Source organism: Corella eumyota, chromosome 1 (genome assembly GCF_963082875.1).
Source record: "Corella eumyota chromosome 1, kaCorEumy4.1, whole genome shotgun sequence".
Taxonomy (NCBI): Eukaryota; Metazoa; Chordata; class Ascidiacea; order Phlebobranchia; family Corellidae; genus Corella; species Corella eumyota.
In genome coordinates, this window is record NC_137490.1 from 37,260 (window position 1) to 49,619 (window position 12,360).

At 31.8% G+C, this 12,360-nt stretch overlaps 1 protein-coding gene across 1 annotated transcript; it reads right to left on the minus strand.

Annotated features, from left to right (window-relative positions):
* Positions 1 to 531: 531 nt before the first annotated feature.
* LOC145755555 (sodium/hydrogen exchanger 8-like) lies at positions 532 to 5,666 on the minus strand. Its single transcript, XM_082572111.1, has 15 exons — positions 5,464 to 5,666; positions 5,242 to 5,405; positions 4,990 to 5,070; positions 4,778 to 4,836; positions 4,473 to 4,556; positions 4,169 to 4,305; positions 3,718 to 3,861; positions 3,471 to 3,606; positions 3,209 to 3,314; positions 2,777 to 2,893; positions 2,558 to 2,640; positions 2,339 to 2,450; positions 2,133 to 2,278; positions 1,492 to 1,707; positions 532 to 1,142 (listed from the first exon to the last, which is right to left on the minus strand). The coding sequence occupies exons 1-15, from the start codon at positions 5,568 to 5,570 to the stop codon at positions 1,038 to 1,040; spliced, it is 1,797 nt and encodes a 598-aa protein (XP_082428237.1). The 5' UTR covers positions 5,571 to 5,666; the 3' UTR covers positions 532 to 1,037.
* Positions 5,667 to 12,360: the final 6,694 nt, after the last annotated feature.

Sequence of the window (12,360 nt, forward strand, 5' to 3'; positions counted from 1 at the left end):
GTTGTTGTTGTTGTTGTTGTTACTATATTAAAACTTTCTACCAAGAAAATATTTCGTGTTTAATGACCAAATACCAACTAACTGAGCTCAGTATTAAACCAAAGAAATACCGCTACTTTTTAACTGGGTCTAAGAGTCTAATGGGTCCAAGAAAGGGTCTAGAAGCGTTTTGCTTATACTTTTTTATGCAATAAAACACGCTTCTTCTGTTCTAGGTAAATTACGTAGTAAAATTTAATTGATTTTTATTTTCAAAAAAAAAATTAAAATATTCAATTTTGAAGGAAAATTACGTGTTTATAACGTCATAATAGTATTTGTAAATTCCTATCGCATAACAGTAACCACCATTGTTGACGTAATTCCAATCAGACCCACGACATTCAGAGTATAGGTCAAAGTATTTACCTAATAAAAGGTGTTTATTTATCAAATAAATTAACACGATAAATAAACCCAAATTTATTTTAAAATGCAAACCAACATTTTATATAATTTACATAAAATAAATATTTATTAAAAAAAAATAAATAATTTGAGAAATGTTTGTGCAATATTAAAAAGGTAAACCAACGTTAAGGCAAAATGGCTTACATTAAACATTATATAACTAAAATAAATAGTATAAACAATAATATAAATAAGAGAAGTAATTAACAACCCTAATTAAAATACAGACCGGTTTTGATTTATCAAAAATCATTAACAGCATTGCACCAAACAGTTAAGACAAAAACCAAACAGTTAAGACAAAAACTAAAAATAATAGCAAGTATATTTGGTTAAATTTTAAGATCAATTTGATTTTACAATTCAACAATTTTAAATGGTTTGATAAGTTTATTCCTTGTACAATTTTTGTGAATATTATAAATAGGGAAACATGGTACAAAAATTAAAATAATTCTATTATAATGTCAGTAGTTATGACATCACAGACACCCCAGTTAAGATGCCATAGTGACATCACCACGATGTTGACCCAAACATAGCAACAGATTACCGCCACACCATAGCAACAGATGACATAGCAACGATCAGATTTCAGTCTCCTCATCATCGGAGGGAGAAGGTCGCGTTCTTACCTCTTCGTACCATTTGTTTGTCAACCTCCGCATCTCACTCCGGTTCTGAATCAACTCCTTAACAACAACAACAATTTTAAAGAAATTGAAACAACTGAAATGTAAGCTTTAATCAGCAGCGCGGTGTAAAGGTCAGAATACATGGCTTCTCTACTTGAGGTCCTGGGTTCGATCCTCACTGCTGTCATGCTGTAACGTCCCTGAGTAAGGCTCTGTTAATGGTATGAACTCCTGCTAAGTCAACACTTTATTAGCAGCTTAATTATTAAACAATTATAATCTATATAATATGCCAAACTGTCAGAGCCAACCCTAGACTTAGGCAGGGTAAATGTAGTAACTTTATGTTTAGGTTGTAAAGTCGACCTTCCCACATTGAGAATAAAAATATAAAAAAACAACTCACCCTCTTTGTAATCCTCCTTGTAAAGAAGGGGACAAGGTACTTGGCATCAATGTATGCAAACCCTTTTAAGTGCAAATCCTCGCGCAGGTACTTTTCATCGTATTCCTCCTCCGTCAACTCTGAGATGTGGTCGCTCTCGATTGCTTGACCCATTTCCTCGGTTTTGCTTAGGGTCAGTCCTCGATGGTACGACCGATTGTCGTCAATTTGGAGGAACTAAAATGATGTTAAAACTTAGGTATTGGGTTACTGATGGGACAATAACCAAGTTATTATTGTGTGTATAACACTACAACATTCACACTCTTCCCCCCACTACTAGATGACAAAAATTTTATACCAAACTACTACTCGATGAAGTTTTTACCCAATTAAATATAAATTAGCACAAAACTAATCCCTAACCAACTATGAACTACATTTTACATAAACATCTTCATGGCTTTCATTTGTGTTGAAGCGATAGGAATTAGCTTTTCCCTCAAACCACTAAAAAATTCTCAATTTTACAAAACAACGAATGACAAAAGCAGAAGCTAAACCAGGTATTTTGAGTTGGGTTCAGTTTTTAAGTAATCATCTTAGTCCATAATCAGAAGAAAGTCAATAAACAAAAAGGCCTGATAAGAACTGAAACAAACCTTAACCACAGGAAGAGTGGCCCCTCCTAAGATTAGAATGGTGAACAAAACAATAATAAGAGAAGTTGTCACAATGACTCGTCGCTTTTCCGAGCTATCTACTTCAAGATGGAGGCTTAACACATAACAGATTGCTCCCCGCAAACCTAAACAAAAAACAACTTTATCCCTACAAGAACCTTTCCTAGTTTGTTTTCGATACTCACCACTGAACCACATGATAAATTGCATTCTTTTGGTGATTTTAGTCTCTCTGAAGTGGTTTAACATCCAGGATAAAGGGTAAATATTAAGACCTCGCCCGACAAGTAACAATATCTGTTAAAAATTGTAAATTTCATGTTGGCATTAGAAGAACATTTATATAAAACCATTTTTGCCACAACAACATGTTACAATAATTATTAAATAATATTCCGACTTACAATACTCCAAATAACAAATGCTGGTTGAAAATTATGTTCAAAACTGAAAATAGCAAGACCCAGATACGCAAATACACTGGTTTCTGTAAAAAATGAAATTACTATTTTAGATAAGCTAAACTATCAAAATATTTCAATAAAAAACAAATTAAATATTATGAATAACTATTAATAAAGAAAACTATTTTAAACTGAAAATAAATTAAACTTTTAACTGACCGGTCATGAAGGCCAAGGCTCGCAAAGTTTGCTGCATATTGATCTGTGTGACCAAAGAAAGGTTGGTATGTGTGTAGTGTGACATCACAATAGCTGCCAATAATATCGCCATTATACCTGAAATAATAATTCTTAAAAAATCAAAAAAAAATTAATAAAAATTTGGTATTGTTCATTTAAAAATTTTAAGTATATTATTGTGTATTTTTCTACCACAAATATTAATACATTAAAGTTATATTAAAACCTATTTAAACATACAAGTTAATTGAAATAATTAAATTTTGATTTAAAATGTTATTTTTAAAGAAATAAAAATCAGTTTTGAAACTAAAACACTGCAAAACTTTGATACCTGAGAACTCGGCTAAAAAAAATTGGATTGTTACTATTGTTTATACACATAGTAATTTAAAGCAATTTAATGAAAACCTGATAACTTGAGACTCTCCGCCAGTCCATAAGGAATATAAGCAAAGATAAACATCATACCAAGCTCCAAGGATGGCGTTTTCCTAAGGTCAACATGCTTCATAACGTGCTTCTTGTTAAGGAACATTTTATTGCAACATTTAGTTTACCATTAACAACACTAATAAATAAACTTCTAGCAGTATTAACGCTACAATAAGGTAAGGTTATTTAACCCACTAGGCCCTTCAAAACCCTAAAATCTTTAAAGTAAAAAGGATATCAGAGCACTGATGAGCGCAATAAGAACACCCAGCACAGCAGAGCCGAACATCATTCGAAGAAAATCTCCGACCGCGATAAGAAATACTTGGGTGTTGGTCGAGGTTTTGTCAATGTTGTCCAACTCCTGGAAGGTGCTACAAAAACAACATTAACTACAGTGTTGTATAAAACAAACCAGGTCATTTCCTGTTTCCTGTGAGAAAAACATTGAATTATTTACAACTGGTTAAAACAAATAATTTTACTTGGTAAGCACAATGGAAACAGCATCGTTTAAAATACTTTCCCCAAACACCAACATGTTAAGAGTTGGGTCAACATTTAAAGCTTTAAAAATTGCAATTGTTGCAACTGGATCCACAGCTGATACTAGAGACCCAAACGCAAAACTAAAAAACAAAATTTAACTTTAATTCCTGCTTTGTTAAACTTAACATTTTAGCTTAATAATGTAAAGTTAAAAACAAATAGTGATTCTAGAATGTTAAGATGTTATTGTTTCAATGTAAGGGCTTTTGTGTAAGAACAACGTCACATAAATTAAAAATGTCACATTAATAAAGTATGTAACATATTTGTTTTGTGAGTATTTTAGTAATTTGAGTAATATTGTTTGTGTTTAATATTGGATTCATTTAACAAATTGCAGAATCAAAACTAAAATTTAAATTCCATTTTTTTAAATTACTTTCTGACCTGTCAGTCAAAGTAAGGTTGTAAGCAATCCCAGCAACACCCATTAAATAAACCCCACCCCCAACAACCATGGCTGAGATCAACGTCCCAAACACTGCAAAGATTAAAATCGACCCAAAGTTCTGGAAGAAATTGCCCTGTTATAAAAAAAGTTTTTACTTGTTATTACTGCAAACAACTAGGTCATAAAAATACAGCAAAATGTAACAAATGTAACAACAATGTTGAAAACCATGTGGCAAGAATGTGAAATACCATGTAACAACAATGTTTATTTACACAATGTAACAACAATGTTAAAAACCTTATGCAGCGAGTATCCGGCTTCGAATATGATTGGAGGCAGAAGCATGAGAAAAAATGTGTTGGGAGAGAGCATCTCTTCAGCCTGGTAAAAAGAATTGCAATATTAAAACCATCCAATCAGCTTTTAAGTCGTAGCGTTTAAAGTATTGTCCGTTGAATCCATTTTGAATATAGGAAGTGCACTTTGCTAAAACACCTTACTCAATGAAATAATAAAATACCAGTAATTGTTTACTACTTATTTGTTACATCCAGATAAAGTTATACAACATAAAATCTTACACATTATAAACTATAACTTACCAACCAATTTCCCAATCCAGCTGTTTGCATAATCTTTACTATACCTCCGATTGCTGTTCCTAAAACATTAGTTTATTTGAATTATCCTCATTGTGTAAAAAACAATTTAAAATCAAAGATTAAGGAGAAAGTGTTAAGTCAGGCAGATCAACTACTGCACTATGTTGCCAGTGCATGTACAAAATTATCTTTTATTTAAATCCACAAGTTACCTAAAAACACAACAGCTATACTTTCTGGCAGAAAATGAATTTTAAGACGAAGAACACCATGTGTCAGCAGAATACATAAAGCTGTAAATATTAAATAACAATGTTATGTTTAAACCAGTTGTCCTTAACAACTATCCAAATTCATAAGTTAGCAAAAACAAAAATAAAAAAATCTGTAAAAAACTATTTATCATTCAAAAACTAAAGCAAAGTTTTGCATTTAAAAAACTCAATAAATTACAAACAGATTACCGAGCACAATGAGGATAAAAAATATCTTCATGCTGTCACTTTGTTGCTGAGCTTCGGCTTTATGTCCGGTCTGAATTGTTTCAATTACGTTCGTCTCATCGACTTTCTTAATTTCCACTGATTTTGGACTTTCAGTCGTTGTTGGGTTCACAGTCATGTTTGATCTAGATAAAAATAAAATTAATATAAACCGCTTTAACGAGGTTAACCAAGTTTCTTTACCCATTGTTGTAAAGTTGTTGAGCTGGAGCTAAAGTTTTATCCGAAATATTTTCATCATTTGCCAAAATTTGAAGAAATAAATAACAAAATATCAAAAGTAAACGCATCTCCTATTTAAGATTGCTTTATTTTTTATTCTTAAATTTGTCAATTATGAAATTGAACAAATTTAAAAACTTAACTTCACCACTGAAAATTTACTTCGTTAAAGTGAACACGAATGTCTGAATGTAGGTAAATACTTAGACCTATATTCTGAATGTCGTGGGTCTGATTGGAATTACGTCAACAATGGTGGTTACTGTTATGCGATAGGAATTTACAAATACTATTATGACGTTATAAACACGTAATTTTCCTTCAAAATTGAATATTTTAATTTTTTTTTTGAAAATAAAAATCAATTAAATTTTACTACGTAATTTACCTAGAACAGAAGAAGCGTGTTTTATTGCATAAAAAAGTATAAGCAAAACGCTTCTAGACCCTTTCTTGGACCCATTAGACCCAGTTAAAAAGTAGCGGTATTTCTTTGGTTTAATACTGAGCTCAGTTAGTTGGTATTTGGTCATTAAACACGAAATATTTTCTTGGTAGAAAGTTTTAATATAGTAACAACAACAACAACAACAACAACAACTTTTAAAATAAAATCAAGGGGGTGGGAGGGGAATAGGTTTATATATGTATTTTTTTTTGTGAATAGGGAAGGAGGTGGGGGGGGGGGTAAGGGGGTTATAATTGGTGAAAGAATATTAATATTAGAGTTTTTGGGTGATGTCCCAGTGGGCTTTGGGGTCGATGTGGAAGGCACGCCTTTTCGGTGAATGCCCACCTCTGCCGCTGCCTCTCCGGCCAAGGACTCCTCTCCGTCGATGGTAAAAGTTGTTTCAAAACCACGACGAAGAGAGACCCTTGAGACTGGCCGAAGAGGTTGGCTAGCCTGGAACCTCTCTGATCTCATTGAGAGGATGGAGCTGCTTGGTGGCTCCAGGCTAGCACTTTTTTGTTCTCTGTAAAATATCTATATTAGACTTTTTTGTTTTCTGTAAAATATACAAATTACTTGCATTATATTTTAATGGTAAAGCAAAAAAATGATCATGATTATCTTTATTCATAGTTGTTTATATAATATTGCCTAAAATATACTTTGCGGCAGAGATAATGCTGCGGGCATCCACTTTTTGGGCGCGCCTTCTTATTTTCGCCCCATTTCCCTTTCGGACACCACCTTTAATTATTTTTTTGTTGTTGCTGTTGTTGTTGTTTTTTTGGGGGGGGTTTGTGTTTCTGCTTAAATTGTATTTAAGTAAATAAATTAACAAAATATTGTACATAGGTTAAATACTAACATTGTTAATAAAACTTAGCAAGCAATTTTACATCTCAGTAAATATGAATGTTTACTTACCCGCTGTAGTAACTATTTGTGATTCCCCCCCCACCTGTGTTGATTGTTATGTTGTTGCAATTCTTTTTTTTTTTTTTAATATTATAATAAATAAATCTGCAAAACAAAAACTCAAAGTTAACAATAAACCTTTGACTTTATGAACAAAAAACGGCATAGTTTACATCTTTTAACACTAAAAAATTATGTGAAGAATGATGGTATAAATATCAAAACAGATAGACAATCAAAAAAAACATGATAAAACACAGCCAATAATATCAACATTTTAAAAACATTTTTGTGCCCAAAATAAAAAGTAAGTTATAATAACTTTAAAGGAAATACTCGACTAAGGCGAGTCAAAATAACTTGAAGAAAAACTCAATTAAGACGAGTCACAATAACTTGAAGATAAACTCGACTAGGGCGAGTCACAATAACTTAAAAAAAAACTTGTCTAATGCGAGTCACAATAACTTTAAAAAAAACTCGACTAGGGCGAGTCACAATAACTTTAAGAAAAACTCGACTAAGGCGAGTCACAATAACTTTAAGGAAAACTCGACTAAGGCGAGTCACAATAACTTTAAGAAAAACTCGACTAAGGCGAGTCACAATAACTTTAAGAAAAACTCGACTAAGGCAAGTCACAATAACTTTAAGAAAAACTCGACTAAGGCGAGTCACAATAACTTTAAGAAAAACTCGACTAGAGCGAGTCACAATAACTTAAAAGAAAACTCAACTAAAGCGAGTATTTCAAGGGCACAAAAAATGTTTCTCTGTCGCTTCTGTTGGCGATAAGCCGACGCACTGAGTGTGGTACCATTGTTGGCATCTTATACACTCAACCCAGTCACATTTACTGTCATCACTGTTGTCACACCGTCTACATTTACCTTTGTTATATCTGCCTTTAAGGCAGTTGCCAACAATAGCATTGTAAACTTCTTGGCGGTAGTTAAACGATGGTTGCTGGTGTTGTTGTTCAAGATCTTGATTTAAAGTTAGCCACTTGCTGTACATGCAAACAAAAACACCACAACTTGTGCTATCTGGTTGCAATGTACGTTACATATCACTCACTACTTTTACAATCGAAAACCCCATTTTTTGTTCAGTTAAATAGTTTATCAAGTTTAAAGCAGTGGTAACCTCCATTGTTGTTTTCTGCATAGGATCAAGGTAATATAAAACTCTTTGTTCGATGTTTACAGCAAGCAACACCCAGTGAGCTCCAGATCTATTCCAGGGAACAAAAATGTATTTTTTACCAACCAAAGGGATGTCGGTCCACAGCCTTTTTATAGATGGCCTTTTCCCCAAGGTCATAGCTACTGAGGAGTCAACAAACAATACGTGACTATACTCTTTGCTTAACCACCAAAGGTAACTATTTATTATTTCATCATACAGCCAACCTTCGGTAAAGCCCAAGTCATAATTCTTTAAAACATGTAATTCTTCTGTAGAAAGAAGGGGTTCTAAAGACTTAATATTTACTAGTGAAATATTATCAGGACCATTTTTTAAAGTGTTTTTTAACAAGCCATATTTTTTCAGTGTTTTGATTGAAGGAGTAATTTTATTCTCTTTATCTACTGACTTGCTTATATGACATTTTATTATTTTGTTTTTAAAACAAGGTTTTTTAGGAGGCGGAATTTGAAAATCAGTTCCATCATCTTGAAACTGGTATCCTTTCGGTAACAACAAAGTTACTCGGTACAGATTGCGCATTGAATCTGCATATTTGCCATGTCTTGACAGAAATTTGTTAGTTTTAGGGTACTTTCTGGGAATTTCATCATCAGCCACAGTTTCAAACTGATTAACCCTTTTTTTTGTTGCGATAGCACCTTTTTTTCTACACCTAACAATCGCAATCCGCAATCATGTTGACAATTATTTTTTAAATTCTCAATAACCTCATTCAGTGTCTTTTCAGCTTGTAACAACGTTTTTTCTGAATTTACATCAAACGATAAATCTCGTATAGTTGTTAATGCTTCAGAAATTCTTGTTATAGTTGATCGTTTTGGGTTTTCTATTATGCTATTTTGTTGTGGTTGTGTAATTGATAAATCTAAATCGGGTTTCTCAAAGTTTGTTTTACACGGCAATGCTTCATTTTTCTTTTGTGAGGTATCAGAATCAACAATGTGAGGATCCAAAACCATAAATGGTGAATTCAAATACCACGAAGGAAGACTGTCCCAGGACACTGTTGTGTATTTTTTAAACACAGCAAACATATGTTTGCATGGTAAAAAGTGTTTTTTAAAGTCCATACAAGTACATCTAGGAACAGAATGAAATATTATTTCATAGACAGTATTTGAAGACATGCTTTTAACAAAATAAGTGTCTCCTATGTTAGTAACTGATTCCTTTACAACATCTGCAGCTGAGGTTATGTTACGCATACATTGTTTTATAATTTTGTGTGGTCTGTTCCGCAAATAGTTTGGAACAAAATCATTGTACTGTCTATAACTATTTGAAGCTGTGAGATTTTCATGTCTGTACCTAAACAAAAAATTTTTTGTGACCAATAGGACAACAAAACTCTTTGCAATCTTATCAACTAACAAGGTTAAGTAGACATGTAAAAAACATCAACACAAAACAGTAACCAACCTTTCATAGTTTGCCGGCAAAAATGATTGATGCAAAATTGTAATAACGCCAGATAAAGACTTATCTGTGCGAAATCGTACATAACCATCTTTCAAGGTTCTATTTTGCCTTTCAACACCATTGTTCGTGTTAAGAGGAATATACAACTTTCCTACCCGGTATAGCTTTACCCACCGCTTTTTTAATTTTAAAATATATAATTGAAAAAATACATTGCTGTCAAAATTTTGTTACCAGGAGAAATTTAATAAACAATAAAAAAAAAAACCTCTTTAGCCGGCTCCCAAGTATTGTTGAAGTAATTTTGAAGCCTTTGATTTTTCTCCCATACTTCACTACAATGTAAATTGTTTATGGCAGCAATAAGCATAATTTCTGTATCTGCTGAAGCAATTGAGCGTAAGAGAGTCAATATAGCTTGTTGACCTTCTTTATCACCAACGCTGTTTTCATGTTTTTTAACCCACCGTCCCCAGGCTTGTTCTCGATGAAAGTCACAAATAAGGACGCGGCAATCTTATTGTTAGTTGTAAATATTGTTAATTTATTCAATAATCGCAATGCTTACATTAAATACCTTTAAAGACATTTTCTATTGCATTGATTTCAGCATCACACTTGTCTGTCATAAAAAATGAAGGCCGCCAATTGGGACACCATTTTTGCAAAACCTTTAAAGCTTCTTCGATGTCATCCGCTGCTTCGTTTTGGATTATAAATGACCCAACAACCTGGTAGTTGACGTTAGTCTTCACACAAAGAAAAAACAAAGGAAGGGCATATTTTGATGTTTTATAGGTAGCATCTAGAAGGCAGATTTCCTGACCATATCGTTCAAGCAATCGCTTTTGCCACGAAAATTGATGCACAAACAAAAGAGATTGCCTACACCTGATAGAAGGCGTGGTTTTGTCACAGTTGGTATCCTGCACTTTAGGACATTTCTTTTCACAGGCAACATACGGTCGATAAAATATATTATCATTGGTCTTATAAGATTTTTTCCACTTATCAATTAAACACTGCACATTAGTTTGGTCAAATTTTGAAAGTTTTCTGTTAACAAAAGCATTATAAAAATGATTTGTTAAATCTTTAGTTGTTGGGAAAAACCTTCGATTTGTTAAATCTGGCAATTCTACGCCTGCATGAAGGTCATGCTTTACATACAATTGAATTGCTCTTTTAAGCTCTTTTATGTTACTGACACCGTCATCAACAAGATTGCCAATTTTAGCAACAATTCGTTTATCTACCATTTGCTGATGTCCAGATTCCTTGAAAACAATCAAAAATATTGTATTTATATAAAATAAAATCCTTAAAATTATTTTAATTATCTAAACCTAAACATAGCCAGAAAAACTACCTCATCATTTGAGGGAAACTCTATTTTAAAAAGCACTATGCTTTTAATTTGTGATTGTGAGTTTAATTTTTTTTTATTTCTGTGCTAGCAAGTCTTCTTTTATATTTAAGTTGGTCCGTTGAAAGTTTTAGCTCATTTTCCTTTTCATCTGGACCAATCTAAATGTATTTAAAATTAGTAAAAACCTAATATATGTAAAAATATTTTTAACGCTATGTCTGTTAACCTTAAACTCTGGAAAGTGCATAACTTTACTTATGTAGAGTTTAGCAGGACAGTTAGTTTTTTTGGTTCCCTGCAAGCACATGTAGGTTTTTTTCACAAAGTGATCAGCCAACTGAAAAATGATCAGATTTAAAAAATATTAATTTTCAATGCACAAAGCCCTAAAATATATATATACATAAAATATATATATACTTTTTTTAGTACCTGGGGATTGATAAAGTATCTTTTTTGATTTTTGGCTTTATTTCGATCTTTTGCATGCTGACACTCCATTACAATATTATGCAAATATATAAACGGCATGTTGTTATGGTTCCAGTAAATTCTAACTTTTTTCCATTTACTTTCAAGTTGTACGCTTGCAGCACATTTACGATCACTTAATTTAATAAATTTTGAGGTGGTAGAAATTTCAAAGCGTGAAACTTCGTTATTTGCCTCCTCTAAAGTTTCTACAAACTGTTGAAATAAAATAAATATATATTTAACTTTAACAAAACTTAAGAAATTTAAGTTGTTTGTAAATAAGTAAACAGCATCTAACACTAGGAACACAATCATAAAAACCTGATGTTAGCAATAAGGATTTTTAACGTTTAATTTCTAAAAAATTACAAAACTAAATTTTGGTGTAATAACACAGCAAAGTTAAAAAATTTTAGGTCTAAAATAGTTTTAAAATATAAAACTGTTAAAAAATAACATCGTTTTTAAATAACTAAACAAAGTTATTGTTTATATGTTGTTAACATTAGGTTTGTTTTAACAAAATAAAATTTTAGTGAACCATGTTGACATTATGTTAAAGATTAAGTTTTAAAAAAACTATAATAAAAGTCTAAACTTACGATTGTAGGTACCTCAATAGTTGGTTTTACATTACAGGCAATCTCAGACATCCTCGTAGTAGCTTCTGTATTCTTTTTAAAATTCTAAAAAATAACTTTATGAAGTGATAATGAAATTTTAAAATAACGACAAAACAGTTCTAATTCAACCTTTTCAAACTTTTAAAATACAGTAAAAAGCCTAATTTTTTAAATTTAAAACCAAACTCTACAGATTATTAGCTTAGATTTATAAAAATAAAACGGTACAACCAAATAAAATTAATGGAACTTAAATAATAGGTGTTTTATTCGTTTTTATAGGCTAAAACTGCAGATTAGTAAAAAAACGTAAATTTAGTCCTAAAAAGGACTGTTTGATAAAACAAGTTTTAAAACAAAATGCAAGGATGGTGGTTTCTCGTTTCTAATAACTA

What these genes read in the sequence shown, in the direction of transcription:
- LOC145755555 (XM_082572111.1), bottom strand. Translation starts at nt 5,570, where the DNA reads ATGCGTTTACTTTTGATATTTTGTTATTTATTTCTTCAAATTTTGGCA. An exon ending in TATAGCTGTTGTGTTTTTAG is followed by an intron (nt 4,837 to 4,989) that starts GTAACTTGTGGA and finishes CTAATGTTTTAG; the next exon opens with GAACAGCAATCGGAGGTATA. An exon ending in GGAGAGTCTCAAGTTATCAG is followed by an intron (nt 2,894 to 3,208) that starts GTTTTCATTAAA and finishes TTATTATTTCAG; the next exon opens with GTATAATGGCGATATTATTG.